Here is a 24183-nt window from a genome sequence, read left to right on the forward strand (position 1 = left end):
GTGACAAAACTTTCCACCACTCATGCGAAGGAAAGAACGGAAGTTGTACCGCTATTGTGGCCCACTGGCAAGGAGTGGGCGGAGATGTTTACTTTGAAGGATGAAATGTGGGCCCAATCGACAAGGGCAAAGGCGGGGCTTAGCTAATTTTATCGATAACATTCTTCACCAATCAAAAAGTGCTGCTGAAAGTTCAGCTTCGAACAGGGAATCCAGCTCGGCCAATCAGGGGCTTAACCACTGGAGCTCGTTAGAATGAAGGTTCTGTAGGTCAGAGGACGAGGGATCGGCGTTTGAATGACAAGTGCGCGCACCACTAACAATGCACCGCGGGGGGCGGTGCCGGAATTGAAGTACACGGCCGAGAGGGCGGGTCATCCGGCAGATCCGGGCGGGGGAGGGAGCTGGGACTCGGTACGCGCAGGGCGGCCAGAGCAGCATGGCGGAAGACGAGAGCGACCAGGAATCGGAGAGACTCGGCGAGGAACTCAAGGCTATTAATGAGCCGCGCCTTCCCGCCGGATTGTCTCCTGCCCTGAGCAGCCAGTATTATTGCTACCGCTTCTGCCAGGTGAGTCGCTAGTCCCGCCCCCTGTAGACTGACACTCCGGGACTTGCGGGCAGAAGACAGCCGAGTGATGGACGCCAAGGAATTTCGGACCGATCGTTCTGCGGCGGAAACGTCGGAGGTTCCCCTCCCCTCTCTATGTCGCGGCCCTTTGCACAGTTAGCTGCTTCAGGGGAAAATAAGAGGGCGAGCCTACACGGAGGCGCTTCCCCCTTTCTCCGGTCGAGGCGGGGGAAACCGATTCCCTTTCGTTTCTGCCTTTTCTCTTCACTCCCTACTTAGAGCGAGCGGTAGGAAAGCCGCCCGTGGCCGAGCGGGCAGTTGTCCGTGAGGGGGAGTTGATTTTCGCCACGTCAGTTTTCCGCTCATTTTGTCCTTGTCACGGATACCCTTCTGTGGCTTCGAAAGTGGTCCTGACCCTTTCCTTTTACCTCACGGGCTGACGGGATAGGGAGCTGCCTTCTGAAGTGCAGAAAAAGGCCTTTCCCCGTCTTCTCGTGAGCCGCTCCGTTCGCTGTCACTTGGGGTGGGGGTTCCGTTCCCGAGCTCAAGTCCGAAGTTGGTGGCCCTCTTGGTCTAGGAGCTGGAGATTTTTAGATTGATGTTAAAAGTCTCTAGAGATTTTCAGTCATCCAGGTCATGGTTGTGGATGACAAAGGTGCTTTTTTTCCCCCTTCTTCAGAAGGCAATTAGACTTTCTTGGTTTTTTTTTCTCTTTGAAGACCTTTTGCTTCTCATCCAAGAAGCTTCTTCAGCTCTCACAGGATAGTGAGGAATGGAAGGATTTTATATTCCTTGCAGGCAGCTGGTCATTTGCATTGATGTTGAGGTAATAAGACAAAGCTACTGTAGTTTTTAAAGAGGTTGGGTGAGGGCTCAGTTCTTCCTCCTCCTCCTCCTCCTCCTAAAACTTTACATTTGGTTGGCCTAAGCATGAATGAGGGTTGCTGAGAAAACAGCCCACTGTTTTGAATGGGAGTTCATGACCTAGTTGCTGCTAGTTGTTCAGTTTCCTATTAAGAAGCTACAGAAGATGTTTTGCCAGTGCATGTCTTTTTCTGATGGGATGGAAGCTAGAGGCAAGATCTCAATTGGTTGCTACAGGTGTGTTGATGTAACTTTACCATTTCGTGTATTATTATTATTTTGCTGATATTTTGTTTTACATGATCCTGCTTGGATTCTTTTTGTGCTACTTGATCCCAAAGTGGCTTGGGGAATTTAAAGGTAGTTTGGGCTGGGTTGTGGGGTTTGGAATAAAGGCCTAAATAAAAATTAAGATCATGCACAATTATCTGAATTAACATATTCAGAAAAAATGTTTAAGTGTTTGGCATCTGTGATAAATGAAGAAACTTCTGATTATATCATTGTTTTATCATGATTTCCAAATGGCGTTTAATTGTTTGTATTTGAGGGACTTAGAATATAAGCGAACTTGTCTAAACATGATTTTTACTTTTATGCTGTGCTGCCTTGTGCATTTCTACATTATTTAGGTGGAATCTTATCCTTACCTGAAAATAAGTTGGGTTAAATACAATTGTTTCATTTTTTTTAGTAAATACATTTGGTTTGTTATTCAGGTGAAATTGTACTTAAGCTATGGTCTGACTCATACACCCAGTTAACTATTTAGCCATAGTTTATGAAATAAATCACAGTTTATTATATTCACACAACGTATGCAATAAAGTATGATTGAAAGACCTCGGTGTCTGGATTCATATACTCTATCACATTTAGACAAAATGAAAATTATATGATGTAATTTGATGTGTGGTTCATTTTGACTTTTGATTTAGAAATAATATATTAAATATCTGTTCATAGGTTAAAATTGATTCTATAATACTTCTGAGAAGTATTAATGTATATATCTTACATAAGCTTACCTCTGTGGCCATATACTGGATGTTTTTCTATACCCAGTATAGGAAATATACATAAAAATAAAAATCTACAAATAAAATAGTGTAAAAACAGGTTTGAAAACAATAATATTGTTACATTTTCTATGCTATGGATATAAAGGTTACATTCTAGTTCTCTATTCCTGGCTTTTAAAAAAATCCTCTTTATTAAATGCAAAACAGACATTTTGAAAAAATGATTTCATACAGAGTACATATTAATTTTTCATATAAATATAAAAGTTCTACATTTAATTAATGGTAACTTTTATTATAATTATAAATATATATTGATAAGTCATTTATTGATCACTTGCTAATAACAAACTGTAAAGTGTTTAATACTCGGGGCATATATTTATCTTTCTAATCCTGAAGAGCCTTTTGGTTTTAAGTAAAACATGGAGAACCCATTTTCTTTGTCCAGGTGTCAGTTTCCATGTTGTAGGTATAGTTCAGTGGAATATTTATATCTGAAATTATTGGATCTTGTCTCAGGATACAATTCATATGTGTAATAATTTTCTTCCTAACTGGAACATTTGTAGAACAATGTAAAATATTTTTGAAGGAAGCTTTAATTTAATTGCATATCCAAATGTTTAGTACATAAATGCAATGTAATTTAGTAAGTCTGAATTGCTTTTTGTTGAATAAAATGTACTGTAATCTAAAATATATTAAAGTTTTTGATTGTTAAAATTACGAAGAAATTTTGGGCTGCTTTAGTATCATGAGATGCATAGATGAGGTGTGTCTATGTTGAAAATGTGAGTCAGCATATGCTGTAAATGTAAATAATGTAAATAATACCTCTAAGCTATTATGCAGATATTTTTATTTTACTGCAGAAAATTTTTAAAAATCATCTTTATCCTATAAATAAGCTGAAGCATAAATACCTATTTCCAACACATTTTCTATACAACGAGATTTTAAAATTTGTTTTGAGATCCTGATTACTCTACAGGTGAAACTCAAAAAATTAGAATATTGTACAAAAGTTCATTTATTTCAGTAATGCAACTTAAAAGGTGAAACTAATATATGAGATAGACTCATTACATGCAAAGCAATATAGTTCAAGTTGTGATTTGTCATAATTGAGATGATTATGGCTTACAGCTCATGAAAACCCCAAATCCACAATCTCAGAAAATTAGAATATCACATGCAATCAATAAAACAAGGATTATACATAGAACAGTATCGGACCTTTGAAAAGTATAAGCATGTATATGTACTCAGTACTTGATTTGGGCCCCTTTGGTTTGCCTCAATGCAGTGTGGCATGGAAGCTATCAGCCTGTGACACTGCTGAGATATTATGGAAGACCAGGATGCTTCAATAGCGGCCTTCAGCTCTTCTGCATTTTTCGGTCTCATGTCTCTCATCTTTCTCTTGGCAATGCCCCATAGATTTTCTATGGGGTTCAGGTCAGGTGAGTTTGCTGGCCAATCAAGCACAGTAATCCTATGGTCAAGCAGGTTTTGGTGCTTTTGGCAGTGTGGGCAGGTGCCAAGTCCTGCTGGAAAATGAAGTCAGCATCCCCATAAAGCTCATCTGCAGAAGGAAGCATGAAGTGCTCCAAAATCTTCTGGTAGATGGCTGCGTTGACCCTGGACTTAATGAAGCACAGTGGACCAACACCAGAAGATGACATGGCTCCCCAAATCAACACAGACTGGAAACTTCACACTGGACTTCAAACATCTTGCAGTGTGTGCCTCTCCATTCTTCCTCCAGACACTGGTCCTTGGTTTCAAAATGAGATGCAAAAGTTGCTCTCATCAGAAAAGAGGATTTTGGACCACTGAGCAACAGACCAGTTCTGTTTTTCTTTGGCCCAGGTAAGACGCTTCTGACGTTTGTTGTTCAGGAGCAGTTTGACAAGAGGAATACGACATTTGAAGCCCATATCCAGGATCTGTCTGTGTGTGGTGGCTCTTGATGCACTGACTCCAGCCTTAGTCCACTCCTTGTGAAAGTCCCTAACACTTTTGAATGGTCTTTTCCTGACAATCCTCTCCAGGCTGCAGTCATCCCTGCTGCTTGTGCATCTTTTTCTTCCACACTTTTCCCTTCCACATAACTTTCTATTAATGTGTTTTGATACAGCACTTTGGGAACATCCAACTTCTTTTGCAATTACCTTTTGAGTCTTTCCCTCCTTATGGAGGGTGTCAATGATGGTTTTCTGCACAACTGTCAGGTCAGCAGTCTTTCCCATGATTGTGATTCCTACTTGAACCTGACTGAGAGACCATTTAAAGGCTCAGGAACCCTTTGCAGGTGTTATGGCTTAATGAGCTGATTAGAGTGGGACACTTTGAGCCTAGAATATTGAACCTTTTCACAGTATTCTAATTTTCTGAGATTGTGGATTTGGGGTTTTCATGAGCTGTAAGCCATAATCATCTCAATTATGACACATCACGGCTTGAACTATCTTGCTTTACATGTAATGAGTCTATCTCATATATTAGGTTCACCTTTTAAGTTGTATTCCTGAAATAAATGAACTTTTGCACAATATTCTAATTTTTCAAGTTTCACCTGTATATTATATAAGTTTAGCACTAGAAAAGAGTCAAAAGCCAGTTCCTAAGAATCATGTATCACAGTTTTGAAATCAACGTTATAGTGATTACAATATAATGTAGAGCTATCCAAAATCAGTTACACCTTGGTGTCAGCAAAACAAATAAGAATGTAGCGTTAATTCACCACTCATAATCATGTCTTTTTGAATTTGACTTAGCAAAAAGTGTAATTATCAGCCCTTGTTGATTATTTAGCAAACTGATTGTGTGTGTACATACAGATAATGTATTTAGATTTGAGTGGCATTACATTTAACTGCCTTTCTGATCTTCCTATATTAATCATTTGTTTTTAATTTGACAGTGATGAGCCTCTCTAATCAGGGTATTTTACCTTCCAAAGTAAGGTGCATTTTAAAAAAATATGGAGAGCATTTTATGTGAATGACTTGCTTTGAATTGACATTATAATAGATGTACTCATACTGTAATCTTATGAATAAGTAGTTTTTAAAATGTTTTGAAGGCAAAGATGAGACATTCAAATTTCTCATAACTTTGTGTGTGAAGATAAATGTAATATTTAAATTGGACAGCACTTTGGAGTGAAGTCTGATATTACATATATCTATTGACATTTGATGGCTTTTTCAATTGAATGGATCCTTTCATACACAGTGCAAGCACAAGCAGTAGGTTTTTTTTATTTTTTGTGATTTATAGTTATAACTACCATATTTGGTTTGGTTACAGTGTAAGTACATACTCTAAGCTTTGCTTTCTGTATTGCAATTGAATGCTGTGTGGCAAATCTGCCACATTGATTAATGATCTGGAGGATTATGATTAGGAGTGGTTTTTAATTTTGGGACACTTAATTTGATACTTAAATCATACTTCAGTGCGTATTTTTCTTTGCAGTTTTTTTCTACTATATCAATATATTAGGAAATGATGAGTTCTAGACCTTTCTTATAAAAGCCACTTGGATAACTTTCTCAGCCTAGCATATCTTACACAGTTGTAGGAAAATAGGATGCAGAAGTATTAAACATGTTTAAATATATTTACCACCTAGAGTTGATCAAATATATATATTTAAAAAAGGATAAAAATATGATTCGATACATGAATTAAAATGCCAAAGCCAGTCTAAACCTCTGGCTGACGGTGACTGGCCTAAGAATTAATAATAAAAATTCAAAAACATATGGAATACCATTTGAATATCATCAACATTAAAAACTATCAGTCAGTTGCAAAAGGCAGTTTTACTTGGACCAGCTTACAAACTGTGACAATATCTTTAATACCATCAAGCAACAATACCTACCTATCTCAGGTAGGTCTTTGGGAAGGACTCAATAGATGGATAAAATTGCTGGATCCAATGTAAACATCTGGCTAACTATGCAACCAAACATAATAGCTAGTAGCATGTTGATACTGAGGCAAAAATTCTTATAGCAATTGTACTGCATTTCTTGCTTCTGAGTAGATGCTGTGTTGTATCTAAACCAGGGGGCTTACAGGCCACCTTAAATTATGAATCTTTTGAATTGTAAGTTTTCTATTATTCCTTAGCCATGGAATGGTGCTACAAATTATTATTTTCCTTTTAACAAAAGTAGAAACACATTTTTATAACACAAATTGTTTTCTTTGGGGAAGAAATAGTAAATAGTAAATCTTCATCTAGCAATTGCAAATGGGAATAGCAACTTATTGCTAAGCAACATGTTCATAAATATGAGACTCTGCCAGCTTATGATATCACTTCTGTCTGCAGTCATTAAACAAATCACCTGTGGTTAAGTGTGACTGCAACTTGTGACTTCTGACTTCTCAGTTGACTGCTTATTGGAAACTGGCTGTGAAGATTGTAAATTGTGATCATGTACTTCCAGATATTATGACTATTATAAATGCATGCTGGTTGCCAAGTTCCTGGACTGTGATCATGTGATTGCAGGATGTTGCAGTGATTGCAACATTAAGACTAGTCATAAAGCTCTTTTTTCAATGTTGTAACTTTGAATGTTGTTAAACAAGCAATTGGTAAGGAATTGTATACGCAGATTGTAAGGAATTGCCTTCTCAGTACTTATCAAGGATTCCTTTTCTCTCTCTGAGAATCTGTTGGAATTAAAAGTCAAGTAGGTTTCCCTCTTTGGAAATCACACTTGGGGTGTTTCAGTCCTTACTGAAATAGCAGTGCTTTAAGTTACATGATTTTGTATATAGTTCAAGAAAGTATCCTAGAGAGGCTTTAAAACTTACTTTCATGTAGTTTTATTTTGTGTAATTCATTAACAATTCTATTTATATCTTCATTATATACTGGTTCAAATAATCTTATGTATTTACATTTTCTCTATATAACATAAATATAATATACAGTCTTTCTGCCACAACTTATAATTGGTGTATCTGTAGAAATACTGTATATCTAGTCTTTAAATAAAATCAGCTGGTTTAAAAGTTACCATTACATTTATTAGACAATTAAATTTAGCTTTTTTGTAAACAAATCAATCACTGTCCTTCAAAGACAGTTTCAAAATGTAATCTTAGAAAATCAAAATGATGGAAGTATGATAATCTGTTTCATAAAGAGATGTTTTAAGGTACTAATATAAAACAGGTTACTGTTCTTGTACATGGTCTGTTTACCATTTTGGAACTTGTCTTCTATTATTTTGAATGTGATAGTTCTGGAGTGAAATAAAAATTATGTTCATTATAAATCCTGAAACATAGTCATATAATATAAAATTACAAATTTCTGTTTATTGGAAAAGCTCTCAAATGCTAACTCTGTGAAGACATATACTTAAATACACCCATTTAAGAATTATTAAGGTATAATACTAAGCATCTTGTTCACGTCTTTAACAAAGCTGAAAGCCAGAATCTGGCAGCTAATCTTGGAGGAATTGAGTACACATAAATATGCATTGGAAAAAGACTTTCAATTGATAATATGAATTAAGGTTAAAAAGTTGATGAGCTGAGACTGGGGTGCATTTTATGTGGGTGGTGATAGAGAAATGTTACAATAAGTGGTCAAAAAGGGAATAGATAATAATTGGATTTATTTTCTTGTATACTGTTTGAACATCCTGTCCTCTTGCATTACTGTGTTTCGTATCACCACTTAGAGACATTGTGGATGATAATTGTAAGATTTATTTACATTTTATATGCCTGTTTTTTTAAACCAAAAAAAAAAGCAATTATGGACTGAAGACTCAAAATCTTAATCTTTTTTATAGGAGAACAACTTACTTGTGTCTTATGTAGGCTCAAGACATAAAATGGTGTTAAGCTTTATTCTCCAAACTGCTTGTCTTACCTCAGTAACTACACTGCTCAAAAAAATAAAGGGAACACAAAAATAAGATATCCTAGATCTGAATGAATGAAATATCTTATGAAATACTTTGTTCATTACATAGTTGAATGTGCTGACAACAAAATCACACAAAACTTATCAATGGAAATCAAATTTAGCAACCCATGGAGGTCAGGATTTGGAGTTACACTCAAAATTAAAGTGGAAAAAAACACTATAGGCTGATCCAACTTTGATGTAATGTCCTTAAAACAAGTCAAAATGAGCCTCAGTGGTGTGTGTGGCCTCCACGTGCCTGTATGGCCTCCCTACAACACCTGGGCATGCTCCTGATGAGATGGCGGATGGTCGTCTGAGGGATCTCCTCCCACACCTGGACTAAAGCATCCCCCAACTCCTGGACAGTCTGTGGTGCAATGTGGCGTTGGTAGATGGAGCGAGACATGATGTCCCAGATGTTCTCAATTGGATTCAGATATGGGGAATGGGCGGGCCAGTCCATAGCATCAGTGCCTTCGTCTTGCAGGAACTGCTGACACACTCCAGCCACATGAGGTCTAGCATTGTCGTGCATTAGGAGGAACCCAGGACCAACCGCACCAGCATATGGTCTCACAAGGGGTCTGCAGATCTCATCTCGGTACCTAATGGCAGTCAGGCTATCTCTGGCGAGCATATGGAGGGCTGTGCGGCCCCCTAAAGAAATGCCACCCCACACCATTACTGACCCACTGCCAAACCGGTCATGCTGGAGGATGTTGAAGGCAGCACAATGTTCTCCATGGCGTCTCCAGACCCTGTCACGTCTGTCATATGTGCTCAGTGTGTACCTGCTTTCATCTGTGAAGAGCACCTGGTGCCAGTGGTGAATTTGTCAATCTTGGTGTTCTCTGTCAATGCCAAACATCCTGCACGGTGTTGGGCTGTAAGCACAACCCCCACCTGTGGACGTCGGGCCCTCATACCACCCTCATGGTGTCTGTTTCTGACCGTTTGAGTAGCCACATGCACATTTGTGGCCCGCTGGAGGTCATTTTGCAGGGCTCTGGCAGTGCTCCTTGCACAAAGGTGGAGGTAGCGGTCCTGATGCTGGGTTGTTGCCCTCCTACGGCCTCCTCCACATCTCCTGATGTGCTGGCCTGTCTCCTGGTAGTACCTCTATACTCTGGACACTACGCTGACAGACACAGCAAACCTTCTTGCCACAGCTCGCATTGATGTGCCATCCTGGATGAGCTGCACTACCTGAGCCACTTGTGTGGGTTGTAGACTCTGTCTCATGCTACCACTAGAGTGAAAACACCGCCAGCATTCAAAAGTGACCAAACCATCAGCCAGAAAGCATAGGACCTGAGAAGTGGTCTGTGGTCACCACCTGCAGAACCACTCCTTTATTGGGGATGTCTTCCGAACTGCGTATGCTTTCCACCTGTTGTCTATTCCATTTGCACAACAGCATGTGAAATTGATTGTCAATCAGTGTTGCTACCTAAGTGGACAATTTGATTTCACAGAAGTGTGATGGACTTGGAGTTACATTGTGTTGTTTAAGTGTTCCTTTTATTTTTTTGAGCAGTGTATATACTTTGTAGTTGTATTCTTTAATGAGGTTACAAATAAAAATTGCCTATCTGTAGAATATAACAGCGTACTATATTCTTGCTTATATGCTGTTTCAGATCAAGTTTAATGTGTACTGTTTTCTCTGTAAACAGATTGTTGAAGATTATGCTGGAAGATGGCAGGTTCCTCTGCCACAGCTTCAAGTACTCCAGACAGCTCTCTGTTGTTTCACATCTGCATGTGTATCTTTTCCAGATGAATGTGAACATGTACAGTATGTGCTAAGTAGCCTAGCCTTGTAAGTAGATCATGCTCTTCCTGTTGTAAACTTTTTAACTTTCTGGATATTATGGGATAATTTTAAAAATAAATCTTCAAGGATAATTTTTTAAGCTTTGGTAAGAAGATTGGTGTCATTTTTTTCCAAGTGTATAAAATGTAAGAGCTGTTTAAGAATTTGTTGACCTGTGCATAATATTTGGGATTTGGAATCTGACTATTGGAAAACATTCTTACCTAGTGAAAAGCTGGTTGCTGGTGGATATCATCATTCTTTGTTTTTAGGCAAGTCAAAGGAAAAACTGCATATCTATATTTAGGCAAATCTTGCCAAAGCAATTCCCCAATAGAAAAATGTAATAGGTTGTAATTATTTGCACTCACCATACTTAGTGTGGCATTATCATCAAGCTGCCTTTTAATCTAATTATTTCTACAAAAATGAGAAATAATTGTTAGGACACTTATACATAAATTACTGTGAAATCTCTCAAATCTTGTAGAAGACCAGAAGATATATGGTAACTTCATATAGGCACTAGACTTGCAAACTCTGGTGAAGGATCATCACAAGAATGTTGAACAAATAATATCTAAAACCTCCGGGTATTAAAAATTAGACCCTCATACCTATAGAGGTTCAGTATTGATTAACAACAATTTTAATTTTATCAAACCAACAGTTGTAGACTGGGACTTAAAGTTCAGTTTCATTAGACTGCTTATTCTTTTACTCTTAACATGGATTTTGAGAACAGTCCATTGTCTCATAATGATGTGGAATCATATTGCATGTGAGCAAAAACTGAAAAAATGCAGTGTTTACTGAAAAAAAAAATGCATTCTATTTGGAGATAAAAGAATTAGCACCAACTGTTGGTTCATCATTTAAATCTCCATGAATCTGTAATCTTTAATTGAGTTAGAAATTTTAGGTTGCAGTGGCCCTTAATAAAGTATTTCTTCAATTCTATATTATGGCAGATTGTATAGACTCTATAATACACTAAAAATTCAGCTAATATATAATGTAACATACCACTGCAACATTGTATTAGGAAGAATATTATTCCAATATTTTACCTTGTCAATAACTCTATGGTATAGTTCTATTAAATGAGCTTGCCTGATAGAGAATTCACAGGGCTTTGTCAACATTGCTCCTTCATTTAAAATTCTTTATTTAAACTTGTGTCATAATATGCTTGCTCTGCTTATTTCTTTTCAACTTCAAGTTGCTTTGATTTATAGGAGCTTTTTCGAACTTTTGCTGTTCTTTGGAAAAGATGAATTCTATGAAGATCCTTTAAAAGATATTCTTGGGTCAATCCAGGTAATTTGCTAGTATTCAAATAATTAAGTGTTAGCAAGCATAATGCAAGCAATTTACAAGTAGTCCTTGATTTATGATCATTCGTTTAGTGACCATTCAAAGTTTGACAGCACTGAATGATTGGTAGTTTCTGGCTGATCCTCAAAGTTCCAACCATTCTAGCACACACACACACACACACACACACACACACGCTCACATGATTGTGATCTGAATGCTTGGCAATCCATTTATACTTATAATTGGTTCCCAAGTGCCCAATGATCACAAATGCCATTTGTAAATTCATGCTGGTTTCTCCAGAAAGTCAAAGGGGAAGCCATCAGGGAAGCCTGTAAGTTACTGGGTAACTCTCCTCGTGCATCCTTCCCCAGCCTCTTTGAACTTACATTGTACTGGTCACTTGCACAGCCCTGTGCACCTTCCCTGACCTATGCATTGCCATTATAAAACCTCACACATCCTTCCTGACTCTTTTAATTCCTCTAGTGCAACCCCTCCTGCACACTCACCCACCAACCCTATCCATGTGGCACTTTTCTCAGATCTTTACAGACACTGTATAATATCTGTTGTGTACCCTTTCTAACCCTTCCCCATACCCCACCAATCCCCTTCCTCCCTGATTCAGCAGCACCTGTTAACTTGTCCGTGGGTCTGGGAATTGCAACTTCCTGCTGGCTTCCCCCATTGACCTTGAAACAGCAGGAAATTGGCTTGCCTAAAGACCATGGGATTGAGTTAACAGTAGCAAATGGGACTGCAGGGATTGTGGTTGCTAAGCAATGTGATTGCATTTTCTGATGGTACTGCTTAGTGACAGGAAGTTTTGGTTCCAGTTGCTGTGGTATCAAGAACTACCTGGATAAGGAACTTTATCCAAAAGGAAAATTCAGTTAAATTCCTTAATTTTTTCAATTAAAATTTAAGTATGAAATTCTGAGTCAATATATAATGCTGTGAATTGTATACAAATAACATGATTAATTGTTAATATCAAATTCATGTAGGAATCAGTTTGCGACTTTAGAGTCTGTTATTGTATCATCTCTCTTCCTTTTGCACTCTGGTCCCATTACTTTCTAATGGCAGTTGAGAAAATGTTAATTAGAATGGAGCAAAGCTACATAATCATTGCCAATTAAATTCATAAACATTTTTCCTATAGTGGTCTTCCCTGTTGAAATTTTAGTAGCCTTGGCTTAGCTCCTAACAGACTATTTTTCAGTGCTGCTTATTTGTGATATCTATATACTACTAAAACTCTCATTGTCATGGTTAAATTGGATGAAATGGTATGTTATAGGGCAATAGTTTTTGAAGCAAGGTACCTTAAATGGCTAACATACAGGATGTGTCCAAAATCTGGGAGCCATGATTCCCAAGGGAATCAATTTTGAGAAAGTTGTTCTTCATGCTGTTGACTGCCTCTGTGCTGTTGCAGTCATGTTATCTTTATTTTCAATGTTCTGTGACAGTCTCCCAACCAGTATCAAAATCCTTTACTGCCCTCCTCACCCAGCAGTGGTCATATATTTGCCTGCTGGGAAGGGAAGGGAAGGAAGGAAAATTGCTTCTGCATGAATGCTTGGAAGACGCAATAAATGTAATTGAAGAGAAACTTGAAAAAATATTGGGCAACACTTATACTTTTTAAATTTGGGGGTTGAAAAAAAAAGTGTAATTGATGTGGTAATAGCAGAGGGTAGTGGAATAGAAAAAAAAATTGGAGAGATCACACAGTGGCAAGATCTAAAATCAAAATTTGAAAGATAATAACAAAAATTAGCCAGTGATTATCAACACACTGGGTACCACAGGTCTACTGGGTAAGTTACAAGGCAAGAAAGCAAGTGACTGTGAGTTCTAATCCCGATTTAGCCTTGAAAGTCAGATATGTGACTGTTGGCCAGTCACACACACAAAACAACTTTGCAGGGTTGTTATGGAGAAAATGGAGGAGGAAAATGTGTGGATATATGTTCACCTTGAGTTATTTATAAAAATAATAAAGGTGGGATACAAATAAATAGAAGTAATAAAAAATGTCTATGGAGGTTCTTGGTCATCCAGGTCATGGTTGTCCGAAAGGCACTTTTTCAAGAGGCAGCTGGATTGAAGAAGCTGACAAGCTGAAGAAACTTCTTGGATGAGAAGTGAAACATCTTCAAAGAAAAAACAGAAAGTCCAGCTGCTTCTTGAAAAAGCACCTTTGGGACAATTATAAAGGAGTAAGTTGCCAGTCAGTTTTGGCACGTTTTGGCAAATATGCAATAAGTGCAGTTGAAGCCCCTAACTTTATGCTAAAAAAGGTGAAATCTCGAAAACTTAAGAAGTATATATGCAGTGTGCTGATACATTCCCAGATACATTCTAAGTACTGTTAATGTTCACTACTTATTCCTCCATAGGATTGCCAGAATCAACTCAACAGATACAGAAATGTTAACTTAGAATTGGTAACTCGAATTACCAGAGATGGTGGACCTTGGGAGGATCCTGTATTACAAGCTGTTCTTAAAGGAAAATCAGTTTCTCAGGAATTAGGTACAAATAATTTTCCATATATATTGAAAATGGCATAATTTAAATTAATGCTAAATGTAGGAAATTTTTATTTGATTTCTTTATAATTGTTTTGAGGTAGTGAACATTATAATGTATTTCTTAATCACAAGATAGAACTAATTCAATTAGAGACTAAAGTTGGGCTTAAATATAAGAAAATTTAGTGTGGATTTTGAGATTATTACTTATGCATGGAAAACAATTTGTATTGATTTTATAGATAATTGGTCCTGAGATGGCACAGTATTAAAGAATAATTTTATGTGTGTATCTTGTTATATCATGGACAAAATTTATCAGCTTGCCAACAGTCAAGTTGACTTGATGGCACATAATAAATCATTTTATAGCAATTGCAGATATCTTCTCAAGTAAAATGCCAAGTGTTACTTTCATAGGAATATAGTATGAACTCACTGAAAAATATTGCAGCATTCTAATTTAAAATATTTATGGTCTTAATTAAATAGTTACAAGGATTAAATTATGTGTACATATTTAGGAGCAGTATTGCTATAAGAAGTGCTATTTGTTATTATTGTAGAAGAAGATTGCATAACATACATTGAGATTTACATGTTTCCAAGAAGAATGGGGCCAGATAATATTTTGGAAGGAAGTTGTAGGAGTTATAATGGGTGAATGGCTGTCTTTAGGATATGTCCTTGAAATTCCCCATCCCCAGTCCTCAATCTTAAATCTATGGCCTCACTCAATTGGTGCAGAGGAGACAGCAACAAAAGGAAGATAGTGAACTGCAATTTTTTGCATTGCTGTCATAATAATTTTATACTGGCCCCATTCTCTTATCCATGTTTTTAAAAGAAAACCTCCATAGATTATCCACTTTTTAATTTTATTAAGTTTAATAGAATGTTTCCAATATTTTGTAAACCTGATAACGTAACCTTAATATTTTATAACTGAATTATTTGTTTTCTTTTACCAGTTAACAAATATTTAAGCTCTGAAAATCCACTGTTCTTTGAATTACGTGCCAGATACCTTATTGCCTGTGAACGCATCCCAGAGGCAATGGCTCTTATCAAAGCTTGCATGAATCATCCTGATATTAGCAAAGACCTTTACTTCCATCAAGCATTTTTCATGTGTCTTTATATGTCTCCGCTAGAAGATCACCTATTCCAAGAGGTATAGTTTGTCAGCTTTAATGCAGTTTTATGATATATCTTGATAAGGGATAGCATTCTAATTCATATTAAGCAAAATAAATGATCATCTTTTTTAAAAAAAATCATTCCTGTATTACGACTATATAGATTAATCACAATTCTGTATATATTATTTTTTTTGAATATTGGACAATTACTTTTTAGCATTAGCATTTCAATAACTCTGTTCTAAGATTGCCAAGTAACAATTAATGTAATGGAAAATTTGGTCATGGAAAATAGGAGTAACACTTTACTATTCCATTCAAATTAATAAAAAACCAAATATGCCATATATAAATTCTTGTTATTGTAAATATTTCTCTTCCTCCTTGTGTTATTAGCTTCCTATATTGGGTAATAGAACTAGTAATAGGAGCTAGGAATTCCAATTATTGTAAAAGGTTAGCCTTTTTCATACTACACTTGCCTGAGTTATCTCATTTTGATTGCATAGCATTTGCTGAGGACTGACTGCAAGAATGGCATTGAAATCATCTGCAACATTGCAAAAGAAGGGAAGATTGCTGTAGCATTGAATCTTTGTGAATTGTTTCTTATTCCACAGCTCAAAAAAGGGGATATGTATTGCATCTGGTAAATCTTTTCTTTCAATAATATTGCTTTACACTAGTGTTATGATAAAGTAAATTACAAGTAAATTATAAAGGAATGGTCAAAGCCTAGTTTATTATTAAGAATAAATAGTGCTTCAATGCAATTTCATTCTGTAAAATCCATCAATTAGTGAAAACTAGGTATTGGATATTTTTGTATTAATATAGATTGTTTAAAAATATTGGATTATCTTATTGATTTATTTAACTGACAACTAGAAAGTACTTTTTTTTTTCCCAAATTAATTTCTTTACAACTTCTCATTTATGACTGGTGCTTTTATGAACTTGATCAAAATTTCATTAATCTGTAAAAACTATATCTTACATTTTATTTGTTAAAAAAATTCAGAAATGGAGAATTATCTAAGAGAATGCAAAAGTGCCTTATATTTAAGCTGACTACTCTAAAAATGTCACATAGACTGGCAAAGGCTCTAGAGATTCATAGTTTTCCTCTATGTAGATGCTGGAAATTGAACTTTAGGTCTGCAGGCAAACAAGGCTCAAATACTTATTTATGATTTCTCTCAAATAGCTTTTTGAATAATATAATTATATTGATAATATTACATACTTCCATATGTAGAATTTGCATACAGTGAAAATTTATTTTAATACACTAATTGGAGGATGTGGCTGGTTTTAATAAATGGCCATTGAATTGGAGAATGCATTTCCAAGTTGATTTGCATAATAGTAGCATTATGCAAATGATACAAATTATGTCATAATTTTTATAACCCTGAATTATATCTACCATAGATTTTAACATGATAAATGCCATATGATTTGTACCTTGGTTCATAAAATAATAAGCTTCATTTTGTTTTACAGGGAGCTGATCTTTATTTGGAGTAAAATGCAGCTTAGGTCTAACCCATCAAAGCAAGTATTTGTAGATCAGTGCTACCATCTTTTAAGGATAGCTACAAATTTACAAGTTATTTTCCCTTTCATGAAAGTCATTAGGGATGAAGTAAGTAATAGCATTTGTCTCAGATATGTGTTTTAAAAGTACCAATATTAAATATTGTATAAATTATGTTGTTAAATAGTTAAATATTTTGTTGAGAAACAATATATGGAAAATGTCTAAAATATTTTATTTGCACACCTGGCATTGGAGAACAGCAAATAGTATTCTAGCCATACTTATGGAGTTTGCGTTTTGAAGTTTTATTATAGGGCAAGAATAAAATGTGCTGTGTACAGCTCTAAAATGGACCAATATTAGTAGGATTAGCTCAACATATACTTAAAAAATGGTTGTAATTATGAAGACACTTTCTTTTTACACTTTACAAACTTTAAATGTATATTAGTTTATAAGTTCCATAATTGTTTTATGCAACATGTAAAAGAAAGTAATTGAATTTTGTTCCAAATATATATATATTTGTTTAATGATGATTATTAATAGTTGTATAACACATTTGAATGAAGGGATCTGCAGCACACAGGAGCATTGAAACATTGAAGTAGCAATCTTTTTATGTATCTCATGCAGCTGTTTTGATAACAACTCCCAATTTTTTTCATTTGTGTATTTATGAATTGCCACTTTTCTAGGTATATCAATGTGGAGGTACTTTGAGCACTTTCCAAACAACTTTGCAAGCTTTCTGAAAGAGGCATTATTTTAATCATTTGAAAAGGATTACTTTGTGCTCTTGCCTGAACCTTAATTTAGTAATTATTCATTGTCCTTGATTTTAAAAGATATAATTATATGTTGTGCTTGTTTTAACTGTATTTAGAAAAAAATTATCAAAATTTAGTCTTCCATAGTTGGAAGAGTTTCCATTCATGAATTGGTTTTGACTCAACTGAGTGAACTTACTGTAATAGGAAAATATAATGTACAATGATAACAGTTTAAAATGAATGTACCTTTAAAATTTTTGCAATATTATTTATTACTTTTCTACATTGACATAATACAATACTTTTAAGAATATTTACATCTATTCATCAGTTCTCCTGTATATTAGGGTGTGGGTTGTTTTGTTTTACATCCAGTTTCTCCCTAAAGATAACTGGGAATTTTAACTTTGGAACCAGTGATAGGTTTCAAAGTAGTTTACCACCAGTTCGGAGGGCGTACTTTGCACACATGCGCATGCCAAACACACAATTTGCTCATGTGCAAAGGCTTTCCTACTCACCTCCTGCAATCTGCACTCTCCCTGTAGCTTCAACAGCTGATGCGCGGCAATCTGCTACGCTATGCAAAGTAGCTGCGGTTCAAAAGCAGGGAATAAAGGTCAGTATGGGAGCCTGGGCAGGTAGGCCCAACAGCAGCTTGTCAGGGAGAACTGGTTCAGCCTCCGCTGATCTTTGGCGCTGCCGGTACGCCAGAACTGGGCCAAATCGGTAGAATAGTACCACTGTTTGGAACCATTTGTTGTATCATTGAGTTATAATTTTTTTGAGAATAACTCTCTGGAAGAGGAAATGCAGAAGATTCTCAGTATTCTGAATTTATTCTACCTTTCTTTCTCACAGATTGGCAAGGGAGGTCTGCAGATTTGTGTAGAGATATGTGGAAGTGCTCTTCAGCTAGATCTTCATGATGATCCAAAAATGAAATGTTTGATATACAAAACCATTGCTCACTTTTTGCCAAATGACTTAGAAATAGTGCGGATATGTGCTCTTTCTATATTTTTTATTGAGCGCACCTTGGAGTCCTATTATACTATTGAACAGCTATATAAATGTACAGATGAAGAATACAATGAACAGATAAGTTCAGTTCAGAATCGTGTACGTTTTGAGTTGCTGCCAATTTTGAAAAAGGGGTTGTTTTTTGATCCAGAATTTTGGAATTTTTTGATGATCAAACAGAACTGTTTAGCACTATTAAGAGATAAAGCCTCAGTTGAACTGAGTGAACGTCCACCTGAGCTTTCTTCTGCAAATACATCAAAGACACATCGAGCACTGCGGGGTGATCAATCTTGTGTACCTGAGATAAACAATGGAGAACTAGGCCATGAAGATACTTCTGAAGTACAATTGGAAAATGATAGTAATTGCAAAAAGAACAATATAGTTCTTAATTCGTCTAAAACTGATCACAATGTACCAAAACATCGCTGCATATTATGTAACAGAGAATTTGTTGGTGGTCATATTGTGAGGCATGCCCAGGCTCATCAGAAAAAGGGCAGTTTCTCATGTGTAATGTGTTATAGAAAGTTCAGACAAAAAGGTATAATGCTTAAGCACTTAAAGAATCACATAAAGAAAATGACACTGCATCATCTGACTGCTACTTCTGTTGATAAAGAAACTCTTATTGTAAATGAAGTGAACTGTTCTAGTGCTGAGGTCTCCCTTCAAAATGGGGACTTGGAGAGTACTAAAGAAAATGAAGTGGAGCTAGTCATTCCAAGTACTAATCAGGAGATGCAAAATTCTGAACTTGCACTGGATATAACCAAAAATCATGTTAGTAGCCAGGATGATGTTATTGAAAATGGTAGTTGTGATAACAATTCAAATAATATTTTTGAGGCAGAAATTAAAGAAGGATCACCAGAAAACAGCCTGAATAGAGAACTCCCTATACTTCCAAAGGTAAATGGTGTGCTCTGTCCTCAAAATGATGTGGATCACACAAGTAATTTCAAGTGTCCTGCAGATGGATGTATTAGAGTCTTTAAAAAAATACGGTTTCTGAATAAGCATGCACGTAAGGCCCATCCCTCTGATCTGAATGTGCAAGAGCATATAATGAAATGGAATAATGGAAAATGTAGGTTTTGTCAGAGAAAATTTTTGGATTCTCATCATTTTATTGATCATTTGAATCAACATGTTTATCCAAATGTATATTTCTGTTTGCATTTTAACTGTAATCAGAGATTTAAGCTGTCCACTGAGCTTGCAGAACATATGAAAAGTCATATTGAATTTAAAGCTCAGTGTAATTTTGCAGAGTGCTGTAAACTTTTTGATGACATTTCGTTGTTATATGAGCATGAAGCTCAACATTACTTAAACAAAACAAATCCTTCTGAAGTCAGTGAAAATAATTCTTCAGTTGTTTTGGAATCTGAGTGTGCTATTCAAGAAATAGCAGATGATGGTGGTGAAAAGGAGGCTGTAATGGACTTGCCAATTCCCACTTGGAAAGCAAGAAAAGATTCCCTAGAACCAAAGACTTATATCCAGACTGAGAAAAAAATAAATAATCTAATCCAGAATGGGAATGAAAATGCATATGGTAGTGCTGTCACAATTGTGAACTTAATAGACCAAAAGATACCTGAAGTAGAGCCAAATTTAGAAAGCTGTACACTTAATGATCAGCTAGTTGTTAATGGGCATGATGAACTGGAACAAACAACAGCCACACTGGATGTTGATTTGGAAAGAACGAGTGCCAGTACTAGGACAGAAAATGGATCTATTCTACCTGTTCTGCAGAACTGTACAGATATATCAGATAATACTCTCGTGGATTCTCAGACACTTTCTAAACCAAATCAGATAACAGAAAATACATCATACGGCTTAATTTTAACAAAGCCTTACATTAGACCATTGCCTCCGAGTTACCTTGATGAACGATATATAAGCATGCCAAAACGAAGAAAAACTTTGACTGATAAAGCAGGTGCACATTCAGAGCAAGGCAAAACATGTAGCAAATCAGAGAGACTAAGATGCAGCAAATGTTTGACCACCTACTGTAACTCAGAAGCACTTCAGCGTCATCTTGCACAAAAGAAGTGTCGGACACTTTTTGGATTCGATTCAGATGATGAAAGTAAGTTTTACAATTTTACTAGATATAATTTTAGGTGTTTGTATAATGATAAGATGTTAAACAAGATTTAAACAAATGGATAGAAACATAGTTAGACAAAGGATTCTAAAAAAATAGGGTGAAAAAATGTAATAAAATTATATTATATATAATGGTAAATAGTAGAATAGACATCTAGTGTTGTCTTAGCCCATTAGTATTATGGAAAAGTATTATGTTACAGGAAATAGAATTTCAGCTAGTTTTGACAGCACTTACTGTGCAACATTGTTGAAATCATTACTTGACCAGATAAAATTATGAAACATACTCTACACCAGGGGTGTCCAACCTTTCACCTTCTCTGGGCCACATTAGAAGATGAAAATTTGGTTTGGGCCGCACATAAAATAAAATAAGAGTAATGATACCTGATCATCCAAAAAAACCATAGAAAACATAGTTAACATATTACATTTATTTGAAAATGAAGTTAGTGAGATGTTTTTATTATTTATTATTATTTATTTATTTAAAATTATTTATTTTTTATCACGGTTTTTTTTAATCATGGTTTATTTTCAGGCCAAATTTTGTGGTGGCGGGGAGAAAGTTCGCCGGCCTCGCGCCTACCTCTCCTCCTGCAAATGGCCCAGCTGGATGAGGCAGGACTGGAAGGCAGAAGCAGCAGCGGTGGCGGGGGCAGCGGCGGCGGGGGTGGGGGCAGCAGCGGCAGGGGCAGAAGTGGGGGCAGCGGCGGCAGGGGCAGAAGCCGCAGCGGCAGCAGGGGCAGAAGCGGCGGGGAGGGGGCGGGGGCAGAAGCAGTGGTGGGGGCAGAAACGCGGTGATGGTGGCAGCGGCGGTGGGGGCAGAAGCGGCCGCGGTGGCGGTGGCAACAGCAGGAGGTGGCACTCTGACGGCGCCCACCTTTTCTGTTGCTGCTTGGTGTGGCCTCGCCCCGCCTCGCGCCTGCCTCTCCTCCTCCTCCTCGCTGGCTCTGGCATGAAGGTTGGGGTGGGCACTGGGCCGCATTATGAGGCGACCTGGGCCGCATGCGGCCCGCGGGCCGCGGGTTGGACAAGCCTGCTCTACACTGTTTCAATGTTTTCATGAAGTCTTCAGGACAAGGTGGTAATTAACTAACATTTTATATTCTCTAAACAAACAGTTTATTTGACCTCACTTTTGTTTAGGAAAAATAAATGACTGAATCTCAGTATGATACTAGACTCCAAAGGACTCAACTTAATCTCTTTTTTTGCAGGTGCCTGAGCAAATGATGTATGAAGACTCCATTTGAGGAGTAGTGATGGAACACTACAATATTCTGCATCAACCTGCTTTTCCCTTCTTGGCCTTAATTATAAAGAAGTCTCTAAAATTACTAAAGAAAATCATGACCTTTCTGAGAATTAAAGCACACGGGTCACAACTAAGTGATAGTAGGAGCTGTGCAGTATTAGCATCCAGAAAACAAGCAAACTGTGTTTAAACCCCCAAAGTACCAGTTATCTAAAAGCCACAAGTTTTTGCATAGTTCTACTCTTAAGTAAATTCACTGGGTGGCTGTATACAGAGTAGGTTTCATGCTGACTGAAAACAATTGTTCCAGAGAAAAATGCCTGTGGGACATGCCTCATTTTGAATTTGTATGTTCAAAGGAAGCCATTCTGTATGATAAAACTAGTTTGAGTCACATTCAATGTTGCTGTGCATTAAAATTGGATCAATTAAAAATAGATCCATTTATAGAGGTTGACTCTTCTTGCAATGGTATATTTTGTACCCTGGAAATGGAACCGATGAATGTAAGAAATAATCAGTGCTGGGCAGTGTATCTTAATAAATGTTTTAAGGCATACAATCAGGGCTAAAGTATGTCTTTGATATTTCCAAATTCACCTAATTAAACTGCATTCAAATGCACCAAAGTTTTTCAAGACCTGATCATGATGAATGCTTGGATAGAGTTCACTCCTAACAAGAGCTAGCAAATCCACACAGCTACAATATTTGGTATCAAAAAGCAGTTTTAGGCTCAATAGTAAATTCATATGGTTAGAATTTAACTGAATTCAGCTGGTGTATAAATTTTAAGCATAAACGTTTTAAGTTTTGCATGAGTTGTTAAAATTTACTTTTGTATTTAAAATGAATTAAAAAGGGTCACACTTGATTTAAATTTACATTAGGACACTATGAATATAATTTTATATTCATATTGTATCAACGTTGAAAAGTTGCACTGAATTTTCTTTATGAAACAATTGCATTCTTAAGAAACCTATACAAATGCTATCATGACAGTGCATGCTATGCAAATAATTCAGAGGTAATTTGAACATAGAATCTGTTATTTTAAGCAGTCCTTCTGTCAGACTTCTATGCAAGTATAATACAGTGAGTTCAAAGCATTTCTGAATAATTTTTGAAGTGGGCATACATCTAAAATCCCATGACAAACTTAATCAGTAAAAATAAATTGCTTTAGTAATGAGTGCCAGTAAAATTATTTGCACTGTGCCTTGAAAAATTAAGCTTTAAACCAGTGGTGGTATGCTACCGGTTCGGCCCGGTTCAGCTGAACCTGTAGTAAAAAAAAGCCTCCCATGATAAGCTAAGGAGGAAAAAAATCCTTCAACCATCAGCTAAAAGGAAAAAGAAAAGCACAGGATCTACCCTCTTACCCGCCCGTTTGCTTTTCTCTTCTTTATCCTCTCAGCTGATTGGTGCTGCAGACCTCAGCTGGTATGTGGAAAGTTTCACGTGTGGTAGGTGTGTGTGTGTGCGTGTGCTAGGTGCGTGTGCTAGGTGCATGTGCGTGATCACCAAACCGTAGTGGAACAGGTAGGATCCCACTGCTGCTTTAAACCCCTTCTTAAATTAGTACATATAAAAGCAGAGTATTCTAATCCCAAAATATCCAAGATACCCCTTTCTTTAAAAACAATGGCGTACAAATATTTATTATGAAAAATAACTTTTGTAATAAACATTAAGATCTTTCTTGAAGATCACTGGGGTTTGAAAATATTTGCAAAGGGATTACAATTTTTTTTAAAAATGGAAACATTTGATCTATTGAACTATATTTTCAATGCAATCCTACACATTTCTACTCCAAAGTCAGTCCCATTGAGTTTAATGGTACTTACTCTCAGGTAAGTGAGTAGATTTTTTAAAAAATCATATTTTATTCATAGACTAACGACATTTTTTTCTCAAGAAACAAGTATGAAACTTTGAACACAGATACACTTAAAATATAATTATATTTCTAACCACTTTTAGGTCAATCCTGATATCTAGGCACCAAATGATATTTTTAATTAACTACACAGGTGAAGCTGTGCTTGACTATGCTAAGTATCAAAGGCTACTATTGAAGCAATTCGAATTATAACACAAACAGACCTTTTTCAATTTACTTTTGTAAGTCATGCAAGATTGCACAAATATGGTACCTAAGTTATCTACTTTTGAGATAATTAAAATCCAAAAACATATATTTT

The 24183-nt window shown here is 36.4% G+C and overlaps 1 protein-coding gene across 1 annotated transcript; it reads left to right on the plus strand.

The window, feature by feature from the left end:
- Positions 1–273: 273 nt before the first annotated feature.
- ZNF654 (zinc finger protein 654) lies at positions 274–22535 on the plus strand. The gene is made up of 9 exons (XM_026700760.2): positions 274–571; positions 10096–10241; positions 11474–11555; positions 13967–14102; positions 15073–15275; positions 15753–15892; positions 16750–16891; positions 18421–20692; positions 21936–22535. Exons 1-9 carry the CDS (start codon positions 440–442, stop codon positions 21941–21943), a joined length of 3261 nt encoding a protein of 1086 aa, XP_026556545.1. The 5' UTR covers positions 274–439; the 3' UTR covers positions 21944–22535.
- The last annotated feature ends 1648 nt before the right edge of the window (positions 22536–24183 follow it).

This window comes from Pseudonaja textilis, chromosome 7 (genome assembly GCF_049901715.1).
Source record: "Pseudonaja textilis isolate UNSWEBS1 chromosome 7, rPseTex1.2, whole genome shotgun sequence".
NCBI classification, from domain to species: Eukaryota; Metazoa; Chordata; class Lepidosauria; order Squamata; family Elapidae; genus Pseudonaja; species Pseudonaja textilis.

Bases quoted from the DNA above. Each gene is read 5' to 3' on its own strand.
- ZNF654 (XM_026700760.2), top strand. From the start codon at position 440: ATGGCGGAAGACGAGAGCGACCAGGAATCGGAGAGACTCGGCGAGGAA. The intron at 572-10,095 runs GTGAGTCGCTAG...CTCTGTAAACAG, and splicing joins ATTGCTACCGCTTCTGCCAG to ATTGTTGAAGATTATGCTGG. The intron at 15,893-16,749 runs GTAAATCTTTTC...TTTGTTTTACAG, and splicing joins GGGGATATGTATTGCATCTG to GGAGCTGATCTTTATTTGGA.